Below are 24,134 nucleotides of genomic sequence, written 5' to 3'. Positions count from 1 at the left end.
ATATCAATTATCTATCAATAAAATTTTAATCATTTTGAAAAAAAATCTGTTTGTACTTTTTGCATATCCAGAGGGAAAATCATGTAATTGCAATTAAAATAAAAAAAATAAATGATTGTCTTATTTCAATCTTTTGTTTTCCCCTTTTTGAGATTTTTTAAGTTAATCTACAATTCTGAAGAAACATGCTAATTATGAAGATTTCGGGTTAAAATATGACTTTAAAGCAATAAAAAAAGAAGATTTGAAATCTTCAGAAAAAATAATTGACATCTCTTTGCATAATACATAAATCAAATAAATAACAAAATAAATGTCGCAACAATGAACATAAAATTCACAATAAGAAGTGTTATTTAAATAGTTAACTATATCTTAAATGGTAACTTTATCTGAAATAGTTAATCTTTATTTTCTTTTTAGATTATCTGATTACACACAAAAATATTGCTTAACAACATATTATAGTAAAATATAGCATGTCTGATTTTATTTGATTTCTTCCTACTGAAGTCAGGAACAAATATATACCATTGTTTTATCTTATAATCTTTACCCTTTATTTCCGTTTTGCAGCGCTGTATCTAACAATGGACTGATCTACTTCAAGGAACAATTCTGTTGTGACAATTTTGAACGACATGAAGATGAAAAATGCCATGGTATAGTAATTTATAATCTTTTCAGTTTGTAGATCATTTGTAGTTAAGTTAAAAGATTATCTTATGATGGTCGTGTGTATAAAAAGTCTACGGTAATTCCCTTCCTTTTCAAAGTTTTCTGGTTGTTTTGGTTTTTTTTTTGGAAACAGTTCTATTGCAGAAGGTTGTCATATCCGAAATAAATCGTCCAATGGAAACATTGTGGTAGAAAACAAAATTCCTTTTTATCGATTTTTTTCATAATGTAATTCTATTTACGTGTATGTGTTCAGTTTTGATATTTCTCCACGTTTTTAACAGTTTAGCCTTTTCTTGATATTTGTCTTATTATCAGTTATAAACGTTTCTTTTTTTTTCGTTAGCAATATTTTCGTGACGAAATTGATATTGATTGTTTGAAATAAGTGATTGAATTCATGTGAATTATTGGGAATAGTGGGTGTCGGTCAATGAAACAAATTCAAGACAAACAAAAAAAAAACATCGAGAGAGAAAAAGCATCAAGCGGTCAACAAACGGTTTATAACAACAGACCGTAGTCAATGTAACATGTGATGATCTTAATCACTCATAGTCTGTACCAAAATATGTTTTTCTTATTTGAATCTCATCATCTCTGTACGCTACGACAAAAAATAACACGACAATTGTTTATTTAACTAAAATCTATACATTTTTGTCTTGAGCATACCTGGTGAATAATATCCCAGATATGTGTCAAAACATATCATGTTCTCGAATATATATTTAGTCAAGATACTTATTTCTTGTCTTTGTTTTGTGCCTTCGTTGTTAATAAATAGGGATTTTCCTACTAGATTACTTTTCTCAGTGTTTTAAATTTTAAGAACTGATTATTTTTGGGCAAAGAAAAATGCTTTCTAAAATAACTTCATATTACTGATATCGAATAATAAATACTCTCATTATTCGAATGTATCCCTTTTGAAAAGCTTATGAAATACTTGAAGTAATTTCAATGACCGAATAATTTTCTTCATGACAGAAAAATGAAATTTATAAAGCTGGTACATTATTTTTTAAAAGAATTATCACAATAATATTATGCGTTTTCTCAGTTTTCCATGATAGTGTTCTTTCATGTGCATTGTTTCACTTCAGATACCAAATGTAGACTCACGGGAACTACACTTTTATTGTGTTTTTTTCTTTTCCCCATGACTATGAATACAATTAAAATTTAACATAAATGTATTTAAAAAGCACAAACTGTGAGTGTTTCATTTAAAACGAGCGCTCTCAGTATGGCAACAAAACACTAGTACATGTAGCATAAATTTGATATATAGAAAATAGGGAATTAACTCTTATTGGGTGATATAACACCTATATATATTTCAGGTAGTGATTCTTTATACTGTTCAGCCATGTATTGAGTTTAACAGAAGTGCAAAAAACTCACTTTATCGACAAAACAAACATAACTATTTCAAAGCAAACAAAATGTCATTCATGACACACTTTGATTTTAAGGTTGTGCAGTTTGTTCCCGTCAAACTTAATTGTTTAAGCGGTACAGATACAACAGGTTTTGATATCACCTTATCCAAATTTATCAACAGTCATTTGTATATTACATGTAATATGTAAGGTGCGGCGTATTTTTCATCAATCAATATTATAACATTCTGAAAAAACGATAATTGTTAATAGTTTCATTGATGGCTACGTCACAGGATCATCCACTTGTATGAAAACAGATTAACTTCGATTGTTTAAAATAAAAATCGTTTTAATTGCATCCGAAAACAATCATACTGCACTATTATACGGGTTAAATATATGTGCATCTCATCTTCCGCTTCGGAAATTTGATAACATTTATTTTGAAAATTATAAACAAGTTTTCAAAACCTTCCTCATTCTACAAATGAGCATTTTTAGACAATGACCCATAAAATCTGAATGGAATTGAAATTGGTCTGCTAGCAACTGCAAAACGCGACTTTATTCAAAATTGATTCATTAATTTTTGTGGAACTGCACTAGATCGCCGACGGTCAAAATTATTTTAAGGAATACCGCAATACACCTTTCTGATATTTTATTTATTATAATATAACTTTGTTGGTTATCATTACGTTTGAATGTTGCATACTATTACGGTTGTTTATTAAAATGAATCCATCAAAGTATAAATAGTAAAGAATTTGGTTTATCCATATACATTTTATAATCATCTGGTGGCAATTAAAATATCAAACACTAGTTAACCCCACCATATGTTCTTCTGTCGAGTTTTATAAAACTTATGATTTAGTTGATGTAGTATGTCCACCAGCAGTGGCATCGCGACAGTCAATTTTTCTTGATGTACTTTGCGTGTACGGGTTTCTTACTCGCTGAAGAGACCGTTTGTTTGTTAATGTCCTCTCATCAAGACCAATATGTTGCTGTACCAGCAGACTAAAGCCTAAAAGTATGCTGTTCTTTATGCAAAAATCATAATTTGGATTTCCACTTAAACATCCCATTTTCAAACTTACATTATTCAGGAAAGAGGAATTTTATTAAATTTAAAATATAGTATCTCTGCTTTGTTGTAAGAAGAAGAAGAAATACATGTAAAATCTCCTTCCCAAAATTAGACACACAATCATCGTATGAATAAAGATAAATATACCTCATCGAGATATCTAACTACACATTTTTTTCTATAAACATTGGAATATCTTTTTTAAGGATGTTCGCTACTCTGTTTCAAAATAACAAGATTTTTAAAAGACTGTTCTAAAATGATAGTATATGAATAAAGGAACTAAAAAAGCAGAAAAAAATGAAGGGTCCGTGTGCTTGTTTTCGAGATAAAAGCCTTTTTTTTTCAAAAACTATGAAAAAATAACAAGGATTATATAAGATTTTCAAATATGGCTTTTTAAACTATATGTAATAAAATTATCAAAAGAAAAGAAGGGGTTAGTGGGCAAAATGTTTTAATGGCAAAACATGGATAAAACCAGAGGATTCCGAAAATCTGGCAGAAATTCAAAAACAAGAGGAGCAAACATGCTTAAGAAGGGAAAAATCTTTCTTTTTGAATAACAACAAACATTACAGTAACAAATACCAATTCAACCTCATAAAAGGGTTGATCTTTTTTTTATCAACAACGTATATGTCGAGTTTAATGGATTGATATTGCAACAAACAGTCGATAAGCAAATAACTACGTATTGTGCATATATTATATGAATCAGAACCATGCAGTAATACAAATGTTCATAGACAAAAAGATCAACATCTGGTCAAGTTTATTTCACGTCCAACTTTATTGGTGATGTTATGTCACTAAAGAACCCCTTTGTTATCATGTCATGGCTTTTAATGACATATAGGATACACTAAAACAAGGTCGTCTGTATGTCTAACACTTTTTCTTGACATTTACAGGACTGGAAAACCTCAGACAGTTTTCCCATCGTTAATTTCCAATTTCGGAGTTGTAACATTTACTCTGGTTAACCATGCACTGGTCAAATAACACAATTTATATGTTACTAGTGTTAGGAAGGATTTATTCCTCACAAACAAACTGTCCCAGCAAGGTTTTAATAGAGAAGTACTTATATCATCTCTACACAAGTATTGGGAACACCATAATGGATTAGTTGGCATATACGATATGTCTATAGCTCTACTCACGAGTGAATAGTCATATGATCTATAAAAATATACAGATTGGGGTGTTTGTCCTATCTTAACATTTTTATCATATCTAGATTCTAATGACGATCTATACATGAGTAACAAGAAGCCATTACCCTATATCGTTCCGTTTGGATTTCATGCGATTCGCTTAGATTTGTATTTAGGTTTTAATATAAAACTGAGACATATCCATCAAATACGATATTAAAATTGAATCCAATGACACATGGAACAGTTGTCGAGACCAGGAACCGACAGTAAGCAACCGTGGACAGGCATACGATCTTTGACAGAAATTCTATATCATCAGTGACAGAAAATAAATATATTGTACCGATTAACTAGTAACTTTGGTTATCGAATTGTTGGAGTGATAACATAAGGTGTTTTTTCTCATAACTTGCTAGACGATTTTTCTCAAAGAGAGGTTAACCTCTATCAGTTAATGTAGGCAACATTATTTTACCTATTTTCATTTGTGATTTATCTATTAAGAAGATGCATATCGAAGAAACAAACGAAAACTGAGGGAATCGCATAAACTCAAAAAATGTGCTAGACAGGTTAAGTGTCTGCTGCTATGTATGAAGTACCTGCCATGCGAGAATGCATCCTCAGTCAACTTGTCACAATCTAGAACAGGTCTACAACACAATCAGTACAACTACAGATCAGACGATTATATGCTCTATCTAAAAAGTAAAACAGCTACATGACAAATGTTCTAATATATCGTATTAGCTTAAAACAAACCTATTGACTGAGATAATAACTATGTTTTACTCAAGAATGGGAAAATAACATGAAAACGTAAATCTTCGAGTTTGTAATTGAGTTTTATTAAAACTTGTCCGTAAGAGTCAATTAAAAAATACACTAGTATATAGACAGAAAACATATATGTGTGTGCTTGTTCAAACTTTTATCTGAACGTTACTATTCTTTTGACAACAAATTACCGTAACGGATATTTTGAGAACAGTAGTACTTAGAATATTCAATGGTTTCTGGCTAATGGTACAAATATAAATTGACACTTAATTTTGTTTAATACATATAGAATAATGGCATTTTTGTTTGTGATACAGACTTTATCAGCAAGAATATCAAGTGAGTCTGCCAGGGCAAGCTGGTATTCGAGCTGATGAAGTCAGTATCAAAAAATAAAATGCCAATATTTATCGGCAATTTATCTTAACTGTATGTTTTTTGGGGTTGAGAATATGAAGTAAAATGAAATAGTAAGTAAAACTACTTTTACGCATACAAAAACGTTTGGATGGTTGTTCGGTTGTATGAATAAAGTCGCGTGCATTTCTTTGATAAATTGACGCAGATGGACTTGAGCATGTAATGTTGCTGCACTGATACATGACGTCATTGCCTAATATTTAGTATCAATTCCTGTCCATGATCTTAAAAATATTAGGCAGTAAGATCAAAGGGAAAATGTACAAATTGCCGATAAAAAAAGATATACGAAGTAAATGAACACATGGTTGCAGTAAATAATTCCTACATATAAGCATGATAAGGTAGGGATTATTGTATCACATTAACATTTAAGACTTGACTATTTTTGTTTTTAGCTTGTCGTGTTGGATTTACTTCAAAAGCAGGACTTGACTGTACTCCATGTCCCCAAGACCATTTTGGATTCAGATGCGCTGAAATTTGCGAATGTGACCACAATAAAAGGTTGCACTTTTGCTATTTTGTTTGCATGGAATTTACTTCGTAGTAACTCGCACTTAGAATAGCGAATTGTGAACGGAAAATATGCCATGTCAACGACTTTAATTCGATAAAAGAGTCACTCATTTTAAGCCTATCAATTCATGTTATGAATTTTTGTATGATTTTAAAACAAAGATGTTTAACAACTTCAAAAATTCAAGAGATTTATTAAGTATTAACAATGAAAACAAAATCTTAATAAACACGAACGGCAGTTAACAAAACGAAAAATTTAAAGTAAACAACGAACTAGCACCGGATAACGTATCTAATAAATCACACAATACCTGTCAATTTAAACCGTACCGGATAACACTGAAAACTTTAAGTAGTAAGTAATGAAGTAGAAATCGAAGGAAATAACATTTTAACTTTTAGACTTCAAAATGGTGTGATATCTTTTTAGATATAAAGCCATTAGATAAAAATGTGGTCATGTTTGACATCCCCTTTAAATTATTACTCACCATCCTACATGACAGAGATATTTCGGATTTTGAAAAAAATATTCATTTATTTCTGTGTATTTCCTTTGTATAATACATGGCTTTATGCACTTAAAAAAGAAATATCCTTTTTTGTAGCAGTCGAATGGTCTTTACTTACTGATATATTTTAGTCTGCACTTTACCCAATATTTCAAATATGTATATTTTCAGGAAAGAAGTAGGTTAAATTTCCCTTGTATTTTCTTCACTCATAAGGTCAAATTCTAAAGGTATTTAAAGCCTACTGGAAATAAAATATCATATATATTAAATATTTTTTCAACAATTTTACGACCAATAAAATATTTTTATACAGAGTTAAGGCACATAAATATATCAAATGGTAAAAACAAATACAAAAAGATGTTCAATGCCTATCGAGTCGGCCACCATCTGTATATTGGCTACTCTGTTCGTGATTAGACCAATCAATACGTTTAAAACAGAGATAATTTAAATAAGAAATAATTCTTGTTATATAGAAATTTCCCCTATAGGTTGATAAGATTTTATTTAAAAGATACAGATACACTGTGCTAAAATTACCATACAAGGTCAACATACGATAGTAAATAATGTTTGGTCGGTTTACTTTATTTCAAGTTCGAAATTTGCTTCAGTGAAATAATAATATCAGGATAAAAGAAACACGCCACCAACCCTTCCCAAGAAAAAGGACTATAAATGAATACACACAGTGACTAAAATTCCAAGGTATTCAATCTGCTAAACTATACAAAACAAATATAATTAATAAAATTAAAATTAAAAAAACAAGTATCAGCGTAATATTGTCTGTCTGTTTTGTACGATATACGCCCAAATATTTCAATTTATTTATTTCTTCTTTTCAATAGGTGTGACAACGTGCATGGATGTGTCCCTAAACATTATTTAGACAATCTTTCGACTCAGAATAGTTTCTACAGGAAGAAGCGAACACAGAGTGGTATGTAAACTACGTCTAAGCTGTAATGAAAGTTTCTATTCTATTAAAACTGATAAGTTCTTGTTAATGGACTATGCCCATCATTCCTAATATACGGTTGAAATGCTTTTTTCTTTACTTAATTGCCAGGTGTTCGATCAAGCTGGATTTCCTGTTAAATCTTTAAAAATGAACCAATAAAAATTCGTGTATTGAAGCCTTAAATCCGCCTAATCAACTGTCCATGGTATATTGCAATCGTGGCGTAAGACAGCTTGTGAATTATAAGAAATGGGAGTTCGCTTTCACTAACAAATTACATGCTTAAATAAACGCTACAACAGTAGTGGACTAATGTAAAAATGTTTAACAGAGTATAAGACAATATTTAACAGGGTGAAAAAAATAACAAATTTTCACTTTTACAATGAAAGTTAGCTCAGTCTTCGGTTTCATTTAAGTCGACTAACAACGTGGAAGATAGTTATTTAGTTATTATAGAACGAAATGGTACTCTCAAACTTTCTGAAATGTGTTCGGCCACTTTATCAATAACGTTTGACGGTTTTCTCTATTACATGTATTATTAAACATATCAAATAAAGTAAAGATTGCCAACGGATACAATTATAAAATCTGGTGATTCAAAAACATATTCATCAAAGGCAAAGACTATAATGATATTTCGTAGAAAGATCTTGAATTATACAACATTTACAATTTGACAGAAAAACATATTTAGATATTTAAATCACACATTTGAAAAATTTTAAAGAGAAATATTGCGACAATAGTCCATAGATGTTAATAAGATCAAACTGCGACGTAATTTAATAGTATATGTTATCACTTTGACTTCAATTTTTCTCTAAGTGAATTGGAATTTCAAGGGATAGATGTCTTATACGCATCTACCTTATATAATCCTATTACATTACGAGGGTCTATTGCAGTAATGAGAATATATTCTCAACTGAGCAGTTTTTTAAATGTGATTCATCCATAATGTCGTTTAGCCGCACACAATATATAATAAGAAGATGTGGTATGATTGCCAATAAAACAACTCTCTACCAGAGTTCACATGACGTAAGCAACTATATGTCACCGTATGACCTTCACCAATAAGCTATATGCATACCGCACAGCAAGCTATAAAAGGTCCCGAAATGACAAACGTAAAATAATTCAAACTAGAAAATTAACGGTCTGATTTATGTACAAAACAACAAACGAAAACTAATATGAAATACAGCAACAAACGACAACCGCTTATTACATGCTCTTGACTTGGGACAGGCACATTCACAATGTGGCGGGGTTAAACATTTGCGAGGGTGCCCAAACCTCCCTCAACCTGGGACACAGATAAACACACAACATACAACCAAACTATAAAAAACAGTTAAAAAGGGCTTTTTTTTATGTCAAAAGCCTGTAGTTCAGTAGTTGTCGTTGTTTCATGTCTGTCATATTTGTTTTACGCAAATTGTTTTGTTATAAATTAGGACTTTAGTTTTCTCAATTGAATTGTTTCATATTTTTCATGTCGGGGCCTTTTATAGCCGACTATACGGTATGGGTTTTCTCATTGCTGAAAGCCGTACGGCTGCCTATAATTGCTTACATCCACTTCATTTGAACTTTGGTGAATAGTAGTCGCATTGGCAATCATACCATATCTTCTTTTTTTATATTAACTCATCAGATCGATACGAAGCACAAAAACAACTAACACAACACAAAACACACAAAGTGCAGATCTGAATGTACTCGCAGTTACTGAAAGCTAGTTTGTAGCAAATAACAACTACTAGTAATAAAAAATTATATAAGACTTAAATAGGAATCATTGCACATCCAGCAACAAATGGATTTTGTGTAAAGATGTCATAAACAGTCAGAGAAAAACATGACCTTTTGCAATGCCAAAAAATAGGTATCGACAGATTGTAGAACCATGAGTGTTTTTAGCAATAGCATTTGTTAGGTGTTAATTTATTGATAACAAAATCAATATTTATAACTTTTCAGAATTAGTTTATTTAACGGATCGATAAGTTTACCGGGGTCGTATCTAAATTTAAGGGCTCGTTTGTAATATGTTTTCTACAGGTACAGCCAAACTTCAAAACCACATCGTTGTATCTATGAAAGAATTAAGTACAGGTTTTAAGTAATTTGTAGGAACGAAATCCTTGACTTACTAGTTTACCAGTTATACATAGACTACGCTCATTAAAATCCAAAACGTCGATTCCAACAAGGACATAGCGAACGCGTTGGGATATATTAACATCGTTTGTTTTGGCCAAATGACCGTCAAAAAGAAAAATTAATAATAAAGAACGAAAAACCGTCACTTTTGCCGTTAATTTGTGTGCAGAGTTTCCCATGTACAACTGAAATATCTAAATCAAGAAAAGGACAGTTATTGATGTTTATATTTGTTTATATTTGTTTCTTTTTCGCAATTTCTCTTCCCTGTAATAACATGACCAACGGGATCATGTCTAAAATTTGATGATTCACAGTATGAAGTTGAAGGAACATTATTTTCTATACTGAAGTCTGATGAAACTGATGCGTAATAAAAAGTTAAACTTCTATACTGGGTTGGTTGTTTGTTTGTTCACGAAATAAAAGGTGGAGTTTTTTTTTTATTAAAAAAGTGAGTTATAAAGTTTTGAATGATAGAGTCATTAAATATACTAGATAAGTTGAAAAAATCCATACCTCTGTTAATCGATACATGGGATCAGCCTATGGTGATAACAAAAATGGAATTAAACGCGTACATTCATAGAGTGGGCTGAAAACGAAATTGCGTCACGTCTTAAAACATTCCAAATGTAATTTGTTGTCGATGAAGCTGTGTTGCTTTTTAGAAAAAGGTAAATTCATACTCTAGAGACTGTACATTGGGAAATAAGTTCAGGTTTTAAGCATTTCCAGATGTATTGTTTAGTTGTTTAACAACATTGCTATTTCAAAATGGTTATAAGGAAGTACATGTACGTCTGAAATTGTAACACAACAACTTTAATGGAAATAATAACGAGGTTTTTTTTTTATACATTACACCCTCTGAATGTCTCAGATTATAAGATTTTTTTTTCTTTGGACATGGTGAAGATTCCATCGCATCCACTAGTCCAGAGCAAATATGTGTTGTTCTCGTTAATGATAAGTTTAAAAATATGACTCTGACATAAAATAATTACGGAATAAACATGAACGTATATTATGAAATGCGTATTGTGTCAGTGTTCGTGGTCTTGCTCCGTACGGAAATTGCATTTACCTTTTTAACAATAACATTTACATAAAGATGATTTTACTTTTCAAGATTCGATTACCGCTGAAACAACAAAATCCCATTTGACTACTGATGTTACACACACAAGAACAAGTAATAAACTACATAGAAGTGTATCAACATCACCTAAATCCATAGAAGACAGGGACAATGGTAAGAGTATTGTGCCGTTCATCAATGTTAAAATTGCATTATTTATTACAATACTAGCGCAAATGATATATTGAAACTAATGCTGACAAATGTTTACGCGTAAAGACCTCATATATTATGGAAGGGAATATCCGCCATAATTATACATTTCTTAATTTGTTAAATGCAATTTCTTATTTTGTAAAATGTAATTTTTTTAAAATTTGTAACATGTAGTTTTTACATCCGTTACATGAATTTCTACATTTCTTGAATTGTGAAATGTAACTTCTTAATGTGTAAATGCAATTTCTTAATTTGTTAACTTATTTTCTTCGTTCGTTACTTGAAACTCTACATTTCTTAATTTGTGAAATGTAATTTCTTTGTTTGAGTCACGTTTTGGGAAAATGTGTCAGTGTAATTGTTACCACTGCCAGGCAATGAGAAGTTCCGTTTCTTAAGAAAAACTACAAGTTAAAAATCAACAAGTTACAAATCAAGACGTTTTACATATCAAGAAGTTTTACAAATCAAGAATGAAATAGTTCCACAATATTCCGCACGAGGTCGCTGTTGATCCATGTCAACTCGTACCTTAGCCAACTCGTACTCAACCAACTCATATTTCTTTCAACTCGTACCCAATATTTTATTATTTATATGCATTAGAGTTATTATGTTCTTTTATATAATATAAAAACAAACAAATACAATAAAGTACAACTCTATTGATTGGTAATCTGATGCAATTTGTTTTCAAATCAGAAATATTTAAAGTTAATCATTCGTATTAGACAATCAGCTCTATATTGATGGCACTGTATTCGACGAATTTAGAACAGAGCGTACCAGCTCTTCGGCAACAAATTATGATACGACCACAAAAAGGTCTTACTCTAGTGCTACCCCACCTAGCAAAAGATAGCGACAGGGACCGTCCCCTCGTCCACCGAATGCAATTGCTCCAGCGACTTCTGGCAGATAGGGGGTTTGGTGCAAGAGGCCTATATCTAAAAAGAAATCGACCAGTAATGGAATTGTAAATAGTGAATATAATTTAACAACGATAGCTTAAAGTTTTGTTTCTTAAATGTTTGTGGGTTGAAGAAAAAACAACTGTCTCCAGATTTCATTGACATTTTGCTTGGACATGATATATCTGTATTTTTTGTTGAAACGATCTTAACTGGCTTAGATAATTTAAACCTACCAGACGATTGTATCTATGTTTTTGGACTATTTTTAATTCCTGTGCTGGCTTTATCGCTGCAAAAAGATTAGAAATGCCTTCTTATATAAACTAACTAGCAGATCTTCTTGACTGAGTGACCTCTTGTTACTGAAACTGTGTGATGCACCTGATCATACAACGAACGAATACTCTGATTGATAGTAGTGACAGGCTTGGTGACTGACTGAGTCAGTTGCCTGGAACTCTGAATATGAAACTCTGGTGCAAACTAACTACTGAGAGTCTGGAATACGCGATGAATAATTAATACTTCAGCATGGAATACTTTTGTTACAGATGGACTGTGTTCAGTGCAAAGTCCTGAATCCGAATCTCTTTCATAAAAATTATCAACAAGTATTTATACAAAATGAAGTAGACAAGAATAAACATAACAAACAACTCTCAATTTGAGTGATATTGTTCACTGTCAAGGATTAAACTATTTTTAGAACTTGAAGAATAAAGTTAAATTACTAATCTCATTATGATATTTAAAAACATATAATTATGAAAAAGGTAAATTGTCACTAATTAGTTAACAGAGTAAAACATGTCACTCAATGTCCAAACTGAATTTAAGTCCTGGATATGAAATGTAAATAGAAACGAACATATAAAATAAAATGAATTATAAAACACATAGAATTAAAGTATAAAATATCAAAATTGAGAATTTTATATTAAAGTCCTAAATAATAAATAAAGCTGCTTTTTCCCTGGTCACAATATATTTTCAACGCAAAAATTAGTAAACAAAAGCTTCATAGAATATGAAGAAAGATATGTTTTACTGATTTTTGCGTTGAACATGTGTTCAAGAAGATTTTTCTAGTTATATATGAAGGTCTTTTATATCTTTTTGAAGCGATAAAGCCAGCACAGGAATTAAACATAGTCCAAACGTTTTTACATATACAGTTATTTAGATACTATAACAGATATGTCAAGCTTGGTTTTTACAAAGTTGATAAGTAAAACTCAACGGAATTTGGTGAAGCATTTATTCCGAAACCTGTGTTTTCATAAACCCTTCTATGTTTATTTTTCATTTAAACAACCCCATTCTATTTTTGTAGGTCCGAGCCTATTTTCCACCTATCGGGCGCGGATCCAACCATTTTAAAAAGGGGACAAACACATGTATACAAGTCATATAAAAAGGTCATTCAAATAGGGGTTTCAACGAAGGAAATACGTTAACAAATTAAGAAATTGCATTTACACATTAAGAAGTTACATTTCACAAATCAAGAAATGTAGAAATTCGTAAAAAAATACATGTTACAAATTAAGAAATTACATGTAACAAATTAAGAGATTGCTTGTTACAAATTAAGAAATTGCATTTTACAAATTAAGAAATGTATAATTATGGCGGATATTCCCTTCCATGATATATGTCCATCATTAAGGTTCAAAGTCGGATGACACTTGCCAGTCAAGAAATGGGTAACTTGTACACTAAACCAAAAGACGGAAATAAGTTGACTCGTAACTTCATGATATTTAATAACTATTTAAGTTTATATAACATTCCACCATGTCTGTCCGGTGGCAATTCATAATTGTTATATGTTCGTTACATTTTAAGTGTCTTTCAGTGTTAAGCGTTGAAAAAACCCATAAGTTTGTGTTGTTTCAAAATGATTTAGCATCAGATGCACCAAATTTTTAAAGGATTCATTCCATTTACTAATAGGTAATAATTGGTGGTAGGTTTCTCGTATCAGCAACGCAATTTAAATGATGCGGATTTCAATAAAACCTCGAATAAAATCTTCGTAACTAAATACTTTAATTGTTAATGCAATGATTGTTTGTGTCCTATGCGTCAGCAATGCTTCAAGAAAAACGGAAATGAAAAAGAATGCAATATAGAACGTTATAAAAACGCTGAAAATAACTCAAATAACAATTAAAGTATACAAATTACAAAAAGATTTTTTTTTGTATTTTGTTCAACTTTTACAGGCTTCATTGACCAGAAAATACTAACTTACATGTTCATGGCTGTAGCTGGGGCTCTTCTGGTGATTATAGGACTGTGTCTGTGTCTTGTTTGCGTTTGTTGGAAGCGTCATGTGTCATCAAAAAAGAAGAACATTGCTGCTGTAAGTTCTGCTGTTCCGCTTACTCAATTTCCTATCATTCAGGAAAATGTTTCAGTTTCTGAAATTACCAATGGATACGAATATGAGGTAATTGATGACTCAAAACTAGAACGAGAAATACCAGTTATTCAGGTAATTGATGACACAAAACTAGAACGAGAAATACCAGTTATTCAACACGATTATATTAGCGTTGAAAGTTCAAATAATAATTCAGAGGTTTGTGGAACAGACAGTGATGGGTATTTACACCCATATCATTCTTTAGTTTCTGAAAACAGTATTTCATCCAATGGTGTTGATGATAAAAATAATGAAAACATATATGAAGAAAAGCCTTACTTATCTGTAGAAAAGGAATGCAAAAATGAAGTGCAGCAGAATGAAAATTGTGAATTGGTAAACAATGAAACAGTCGATAAAAAGGAAGATGAGATCATGTATGACGTACCCAAAAAATACCAAATCTAGTGGTGACAAAGTCATTTTCATGTAAAACAATGTTACTACTTAATCATAATTTACTTGACTTTTGCTTGAATTCTATAAAAAAAATATATACCAACTAAATTGTATGATTGACTCTTAAATGAATGATGGATTCTGGGGATTTAATCAATATCCAGTGAACATTCCACTTTAAGTATTGTTGTTTATTTCCCAATTAATATGAAAGAGCTTCAAGGGAACTTTGGCATATTCTTTGTATTCTGCGTGATCATAAATGTCTAAATCCAATGCAAAAACAAATTTCATAAGGATAATTAAATTTTACATGTAAAGATATTAGAAATGTCTATCTTATATAAGCCGCCTCGGTGGTATCATGGTAGCGCGTTGTGCAGGAGGTCGTTGGTTCGAACCCCGGTCGAGTCGAGCCAAAGACTTTAAAAAAGTACTATCAAAAATACCGAACATCAAGATAAATTCAAAAACGCGGAAATCCATAAAACCTGATAAAATCAAACGTTAGACTTTATCAACCAATAGAACGAATGGAAAACAACTGTGATATTCCTGACTTGATACAGGCATTTTCCGAGAAAAAAAAAATGTTGGGTTAAACCTGGTTTTATAGCTAGTAGTTAAACTTCTCACTTGTATAACAGTTGTTTGTTGTTCAGTTGTATCGACAGAATTGGGTGAGAAACCTGAAAAGATATAATTGGTTAATGAGAAAATAATTGGGATTAAGCAGGCAAAAAAGTGTAAACATACATCACAGACAACACAACTGACCAAAAAATCCAAACAAACATATATACCAATAAATCTGACAAAGACGCCAACAAAAAAGTTATTGAAGTTGATTGAAAATCTGACAGAGCCGCCTATACAAAACAGGTATTAATTGAGGTCTGGAGCTGGCATGTCAGTGACTGCTAGTAGTCCTTTATTAATTTATGTATCATTGTCGTTTTGCTTAGTTTCTTTTGTTACCTATTCTGACATCGGACTCGGACTTCTTTTAAACTGTGTTTTACTGTGCGTATTGCTATGTGTTTCTTTATTCTACATTGGCTAGAGGTATAGGGGGAGGGTTGATATCTCACAAAACATGTTTAACCCCGCCGCATTTTTGCGCCTGTCACAAGTCAGGAGCCTCTGGCCTTTGTTAGTCTTGTGTTTTTTTTTTAATTTTAGTTCCTTTATATGTTTTGGAGTTTAGTGTGACGTCCATTTTCACTGAACCAGTACACAATTTTATTTAGGGGCCAGCTGAGGACCACCTCCGGATGCGGGATTTTCTCGCTGTGTTGAAGACCCATTGGTGGCCTTCGGCTGTTGTCTGCTCTATGGTCGGGTTGTTGTCTCTTTGACATATTCCCCATTTCCATTCTCAATTTTATTTGTATTTGATAGTACATAAAACGTAATGCCCTACTAGTATACACTTTCCCGATAAAGTACAAATTAAGTATAATATAAATACAAGGGTAAACAAAATGAAAACAACACTGTAACATCTTTCGTCCGAATCGCACCTCTGGATCCACCTGCACCAGGAACGCCAAACGCCAAAAACCCGATAGCTGGATGCATAAAAAGCAACTAATGTCAAGAGTCGTATGAACAAAAGAATCGTTATAGCTTAAAGACAAATGAAGGGAAAGCTGTAGATTCAGAGATTAATGCGAGGTTTTTATTAATGCGAAAATTGCGCAATAATAAGAACTGAGTCTCGCATTCTGATATTCGATACATATATATAACTGTATGCAGATTTTATTGAAATTACAATTATTAATCTCTCATTTATGTTTTTTTCATAAAAAATCGCAATAATAAATGCATGCAATAATTTTTAATTTACAGCAGTAAATACAAAAATACACAACTTATAACTCAAGACTATTTGGTATTATTATGTTCTTTGGCAAAACCCTAGCTCATTAATTATTTGCTCAGACATTGATTGGTCTTTGCTGCTGCTTTTCCGCTAAGCACGCGACATTAACGAGTAAGAGCAGAGACTGATCGGCTCGAAGTCAGGATAATGTGTCAGGGTAGGGTGACATGTCTTCCGGTGGACTGTTACCTTCTGAACTAGCACGTGAAAAGTCCCGCTCAGCGTGTCCGTCCAGTAGCAGGGTTCATATTCATATCGCACTTATATGTTCTCGTCCTGAATTGGCATTTGATTTACCACTGGACGTTATATACCCATCAGTCCATCTATCTATGGTACATCGTGATGGGATAAATCTGCTCAATATATCATGTTTCTCTATAATGTTAGGTCTCACCATCTAACAATGTAAATGCGGCAAAATATACTGCCCATGCAGGTGTACAGCTGATTTGTTATGTGATAACCATTATAACCTATTTTTGTTAATATCAACATAAATTTAAGATATTTCCCGAAGGGGGGACCTGCTGGGTATAGAAATATGGATACCTGAACTTCCCTGCGTAAAGTCCTGCTGAGCTGGCGTCCATTTGCCTGTACTGTATCAGCGGGATGTTTCAAAACGCAGTCACGTCAAGCTGGAATGGTGCCGCTTAATTCAAATCCTCTTGTAGAAAGAGTGTCAGAATAATAACCCATTGCAACATTCTTAGAGAAGCTTGAAGGTTGCAAGCTGAATATTTGAAAGGCAAATAACTGTCCTTTTCAAACATACCCTCTTTTTGTTGCCTGGTCTTCTACCATAACGAAGGTCGTACGTTTGGGTGTACGGGATGTATAAATACGCATCCACGTCCAGATGGACTGGGAACTTTCATGCTGAAGGCGTGTGTAAGGAGAGTGTAATGCACTGTGTACTTCTTTGCAATAAGGAGGGATCTGAAGATGTAGAGCAAAATTTCTGTTTCCAATTCAACATACCGACTTTCCTTCAGTTGCAGTTTACATTTCCCGCTTTTCTCAAGATAAAAGACTAATTGTTTGATCTGTAAATTTACCGATCGTTTTCTATTCTTTATAGTTACAATACAAGTGAAACCTCACGTGACAGGTGACGCATGAAAAGCTCGAGCTACCCCTTTCAACGCGACAGGTGTCGTTTCATTTTGATGAAGATGTGGTTTGATTGTCAATGAGACAACTCTCTACAAGAGACCAAAAGCGACGAAATAATATGCAACTAAAAGTTATCGTACGGCCTTCAATAATGAGCAAAACCCATACCGCACAGCCAGCTATAAAAGGCCCCGAAATAACAAAAGTAAAACAATTTAAACGAGAAAACTAACGGCCTGATTTGTGAACAAAACATCAAACGAAAAACAAATATGATATGCAGCAATAAACGACAACCATAGAAAAACAGGCTCCTCACTTGGGACAGGCACATACAGAATGTGGTGGAGTTAAACATGTTTGCGGACACCCAACCCTCCCCCATTCAAATGTAACCTGGAACACAGTATTGTTTTATTATGATTTGTTATTCAAAATGTATAGGAGTTTTGAACATTGATAACCTACTGTTGCCTGTGAATTTTATTTGAAGATCAACCAACTTTGTAAGACCTACCTTTTGGATTTATTGTTAATTTGTTCTCATCCTGAATATGCATGAAATATTTGCCACTGAACTTAAAGCAAACAAAAAATCTGTATGTTTAATATAGCTTATTCTAATATAGTCTACTTCTCTTCAAGTCACAGACTTCCACTTAACAGGCATAAAAACAAAACGCCAGAGTTAATGTTAAAATTACGATTCGGTCCCAGTGCTTAAAAACCCAACGATCCTTTATTGGTTGATTTGGCATACATAAATAAAATAAGCAATGAACGGGGTTGTTAAATGTGATATATGCTTTTTTGTGCTTCTATACAAGTGAGAGGTTTAGCGCTATAAAACCAGGTTCAATCCACCATTTTCTACATAAGAAAATGCCTGTACCAAGTCAGGAATATGACAGTTGTCCATTCGTTTCATGTGTTTGTGCTTTTGATTTTGCTATTTGATTAGGGACTTTCCGTTTTGAATTTTCCTCGGAGTTCAGTATTTTTGTGACTTAACTTTTCATTGATTTCTCTAGGACTATTTTCAAGGAACTCTCACAAATTATCAATAAAGCGAGCTCTGCTTGAAATGTAGAATAATAGAACAATTAGAAATTAGTACACAACTAATTTTTTATGCTTGTGCCTTTTTCTGAAACTGTCAATGCAAAAGTGGATGTGCAGACTTTCTTCATCTCGTAGAATATATCAGTAGAAAACTCTGATTTGCTCTGCATGTTATTATAAACATTACCGGTGAATAAAAAAGAAAGGGTTGCTTGATATCACTCAGTCAAAGGCGTGAATTTATGAAATCTAAATGAATTTTTGTTTTAGATTTTAAAAATGTGATAAACTTTTTAGGGGGTGTTAAATACAACATTTATTTTAATCTGAAAGCAGAGGTGTGCCTTTGAAAGGCAGGATCTTCATACAAGACAAGAAGGCATTATGAATTTACTACTGACTTTTAACACATTTGGACAAGCCACCCTAAGAAGAAATTATTCCACAGTGTAGAGAAGTGTTCAGATCACATGTTGAACTGCTTTTTAGTTTGGAATTACGAAGGGAAATAACTAGGATTTTAAAACAATCTACTGAACGCTAAAAACAAGGTGTTTTTCCACGATTTTCAACATTATTTTTTTTATTAAATACTAAAATTCCAGGCTTTTTTCTAGATTCTAAGGTGAGGTATAGTCAATCCTGGCACCTCAGATTCTCTTTGCGCCAATTTTCTTTTTCATTGCGCATTATATGTTGTCTATATTTTTGACACCAACTTTTGCCCGTGTAATTTGTGCAAAGCTTCTCCTGATATTCTGTTTGGAACGTTAACTGAATATGAAATTAATACTGTTTTGCTTATATTTTGAGTTTTTTACAATTTGTTTTACAGAGACTAATTTAAAAACAAGAGAGCACAAGAGTGTCTCGGCTGCTTTACTTATGATTGAATTTATATTTAGTCTGTAATATGAAGGTTTTGCATGTCTACAAATGTAAGTATCACATAAACTTAACATTATGAATGATCCATGAAAATGAGATCATGGTAAGATTAACCAGACAAACATGAACATCTTGCAATCATTCCATACACCAAATATAGTGGTGCTATTGCTTATAGTACCTGGAAAACAGACCAAACCACAAAATCTGAACATTGACCAATGAACCGTGAAAACGGGGTCAAGGTCATATGAACCCTGCCAGACAGACATGAACACCTTACATTCATTTCATACACCAAATAAAGTTGACCTATTATAGTATATAATAAACTGACAAAACCACGAAAAACTTAACATTGACTAATGAACCTTAGATATGAGTTCAAGGTCATATGAACTCTGCCAGAAAGACATGTACACCTTATAATCATTCCATACACCAAATATAATTGACATATTGCTTATTGTATCTGATAAAATGACAAAACCATGAAAAAATTTACATGACAATGAACCATGAAGTATGAGGTCAAGGTCCTATGAAACTTACCAGTCAGACATGTTCACCCTACATGCATTCCATACACAAAATATAGTGGCCCTATTGCCTATAGTATCTGAGAAAAAGTCAAAACAACAAAAAGTAAGCATTGCCCACTGAACCATGAAAATGAATACAAGGTCAGATGAAATATGTCAGTCTGACATGTACACCTTACAATCATTCCATACAACAAATAAAGTTGACCTACATGTATTGCTTATACAGTATCTGAGATACAGACTTCACCTTGATCACTGATCCATAAAATGAAGTTGAGGTCAGGTGAACCCTGTCTGACAGCCATAAATATTTGCAAGGAAGCAATATTCCAAATATAGTTATCCCATTACTCATTATAATTAGTATTTTAACATGGCAAATAAGCAACATTTTTTTTTCAAGCAATCACTGAAACATGAAAATGAGGTCAAGGACAATGGACAAATGACAGAAGGAAAATTCGTAACATAAGGTATATGCATACAAGATATGAAGCATCCAGGTATTCTACCCTCTGAAATATAAAGCTTTATATACAAATAGTTTATGCCATCGCCACCACTGCCACAGGATTGTAATCCTTATGTCAAGCATTCTGGCAGGCGAGACAAAAATAATGAAATAAATATTACTCTTCATCAATTTTATTGTAAATAGAAATGCATCACAATTTCATATTGTGGGCAAGTAGATAAATATATAAACAGAGACAGTGGCTTGTTAACTAAACTGGTAAACAATGGTATACAATTCAATCTTGGAGGATACAAAAAAATAGTTCTAATCACTTGTTTGTGCAGGTACAAACAAAACAATAAAGGGACATGAAAAATTGAATGGACCATAATGTCAGAATGTTCATGCAAATACCCTAGTCCATTTTGTTTAATACATTTCAAGGTATCTGTATAAGTTTTGGGTATTATGTGTGGACTTGTTTAGGTGCCTACTTATGATTTTTTAATAGTTTGTTTAATAACTGGACAAATAAAAATCAACAACATTAGTGTAATAGGGTAATAACAAATATTTGTTACAATTCATTAAAAAAAATCAAGAGTATAGTTTATATAAGAATAATATATTGTAATGATTGTCTTGTGGTTTTAACCATACAAAAAAATAAAATCTAGATAATACTTTCATTTTCAAGATATTTTTTTCTGATATTTAAGATAAAACAGAGTAAAGGGAATGGAAAGGCCTGGGCATACTTCATCAAACTTATTCAGATATAACTTTGGATACAATTCATAATAAAACATTAAAACACTACTCCAAAATGGACATAAACCTATAGCTACGTACTCTTTCCCAATCTATTAAGAACTTTATAAAATAGCTTTATTTGAAAAAAAAATATATGAAAAACCTCAATCAATTCTGAATATAGCCTAATTCACTTGAACGGTAGTAGAATTTATGTCTTATTCATAAATGTGTAATTATAGAAGTTATTTATTGTAAAAAAAAATAACATTTTTTTAAGAATCTAAGGCATGAAAAATTTCCAATTTTTAAAGAAACCTGTGACACTTAGTGTAAAATAGAATTATGAAAAATAAAAACTTGAATACCCTTTTTAGAAGTTAACCTAATGGTCTTTATAGATTTAGATAAGATTCCTATAATTGATCATTTATTAAATATATTGATTTAAATGCACATTCCTCAAAAACTTACAAGTAAAAAAAAAATATTAAGCCCTAAAAAGCAGTGACTTCAGCAGCAAAATCTCTGTGTTGCAGGAAGTGAATACTATGATCATAAATATATATAAAGTTGGCACACATGAGGAAAATATTGCATAACATTATCACATATAAAATAATATACTAACAGTATACATAAACTCTGAAATATGTACATATATACATGAATAAATACTATACAAAACAGTAAAATAAGATAAAACTGAGTATAAAACAGGAGTGTTGCCTGCCTTCTCCAAATTCTACAAGCAGATATAGCAAAGTCCATGCTTTGGTATAGGAAACCCCAAAAATTTACCATATCAAAAATTAAAATAACAGATGCAAAAGTCATTTCCAATAAAATAATCTATGCAAGTTAATTTAAATTCTGTCAATCCATTTTTTTAAGGAGTTGTGGATTAAGCAGAAATGGCCAAGTCCATGTTTTGGTAAAATTGTGAAAGCCCAAAATATCACTCAGATCAAAAATCAAAATAGCCAGTGCACAAATTCATGTCCTGCAGAAGGGATCTGTGAAAGTTTGGGAGAAATCTGTAGTGATGTTTTAAAAAGTCACTGGTTAACAAAGAGTGACATGGACAAGGCAAGACAAAAGAAGTAATCCTTATATCATGTATAAAACGCTACAGCATCCCCGTCAGGCCACATAATAACTTGAACAAAATTGTATATCATAATTTTTATCACATATTTTTTATTCATTTGATTGACACAAAATGGACGGAATTATTCAAAATGGTAATAAAACTTTTATTCATATTCTCGACATATGAATTGAAAACTTGGGATCTTTTGATGCTAGAATGTGCAGTGGCCTTTAGCTTGTGCAGTGAACAGACTACTAACAATTTAAAAAAAATTATGTAAACTTGCACTTCTTTTCACTACAGTCACCTGTCCTGTATGTGTAAATTCAAAAAGATAAAGCTAGATCCCAAATTTACTTAGAGCCTCATGATTCAAAGTTCAAATTTTCATTAAAAAAGACACTCAATTATGCTACAAAAATAATAACAGAATAGACTTTTTTCAAAAATATACTTTATAAAAAGTTTCAACAGACTAACCTCTTATACTATCAAATTCCATGGGAGGCCTTATATACTGAAAATAGCCTCTTATCTAACAAATTGGCTGCTGTCATATCATACAGAAAATCATGTAAATCATTTGTAAAAGCAGCAAATATTGGATTTGTTTTCAATAAGCATTCTATTAACAAAAATTTCTACATTTAAAATTAGTCAATGTAATAACTTTATGAAAGTATAATGTTGGGTCATATCCCTGCTGTCTAGAAAGGGTAACAGGAATATAATCATGATTATCACAGTAAAATGGAAAAAAAAAACAACTATCAAATGCAAATTGAGGTAACTAATTCTAAAAAGTCTCTGAAAGTAACTATAATATAAATGTCTGAATGGTATAAATTTTAAGCAGCAGTGCTTTTGTGCATTTTAAAGAGGTAATAGAATTTAAGTAAGTAATACACACCCACATTTTTTTTACTTCATACATGTATAAAGTTCAAGATTATCATTCTGTGCATAACATGGCTAGTACATATAAAAATAACATTATAGTAGTTCTATAGCATTTTTGAACATGTAACAAAATGAAATTCAGTTACATTATATTTATGATTTTTTCATTTGTGCAAATAAAAATCAAATTACAATAAAACAAATCTAAAAAAAATAATTTTCATATTAAATATTGTTTCTTTTATACAAAAGACCAATAATTATGACACAGCCTGCTGTTTATTAGTAAAAGATTTAAGACTATTGGTCATCATTTCAGGATCCATTCCTGACCCAAAAGGATCGTCTTTGTCAAATTTCACTTTGGGAAAATCTGGTTGAGGTGGGTCCACAATTTGGGACCATTTTAAAGTCTGATAATCTGAAGGTCCTCCTTTGTCTATTTTCTTGATCTTTGTTTTCTCATGTCTTAACCTGAAAGACAGAAAATTCAAAATGTATATGCAAATTAAATAATGCTGGGTAGTTTTTAATATGTTGGTTCAAATGGTTGTGAAAAAATCGGGCATACATGCTTGGTTGGTTAATAAAATATAAAGTGGAAAATTGAAAATATTCTACAGATTATTAGCAAATATAACCGATTGTTCCTGTCCCTGGAAAAACAGCTACAAGGAAATTTCC

At 31.8% G+C, this 24,134-nt stretch overlaps 1 protein-coding gene and 1 long non-coding RNA gene across 5 annotated transcripts in view; one reads left to right on the top strand and one right to left on the bottom strand.

The window, feature by feature from the left end:
* The first annotated feature begins 582 nt into the window (after positions 1-582).
* On the top strand, positions 583-14,884 carry LOC127715370 (uncharacterized). The gene is made up of 5 exons (XR_007988360.1): positions 583-662; positions 5,921-6,029; positions 7,414-7,505; positions 10,834-10,956; positions 14,144-14,884. It is a non-coding gene; the product is annotated as an uncharacterized LOC127715370 (long non-coding RNA).
* A 5,992-nt stretch (positions 14,885-20,876) lies between these two features.
* LOC127715359 (WD repeat-containing protein 64-like) overlaps positions 20,877-24,134 on the bottom strand; it is a 52,973-nt gene continuing 49,715 nt past the window's right edge. For all 4 annotated transcript variants that reach the window (XM_052221392.1, XM_052221393.1, XM_052221394.1 and 1 more), the window contains one exon: positions 20,877-23,924. In XM_052221392.1, the coding sequence (XP_052077352.1) occupies positions 23,711-23,924 (214 nt within the window). In that variant the 3' untranslated portion in view covers positions 20,877-23,710. The remainder of the gene's footprint in view (positions 23,925-24,134) is intronic.

This window comes from Mytilus californianus, unplaced genomic scaffold (assembly GCF_021869535.1).
Source record: "Mytilus californianus isolate M0D057914Y unplaced genomic scaffold, xbMytCali1.0.p SCAF_9, whole genome shotgun sequence".
Lineage (NCBI taxonomy): Eukaryota > Metazoa > Mollusca > Bivalvia > Mytilida > Mytilidae > Mytilus > Mytilus californianus.
This window is presented reverse-complemented; position numbering and strand designations above follow the sequence as displayed.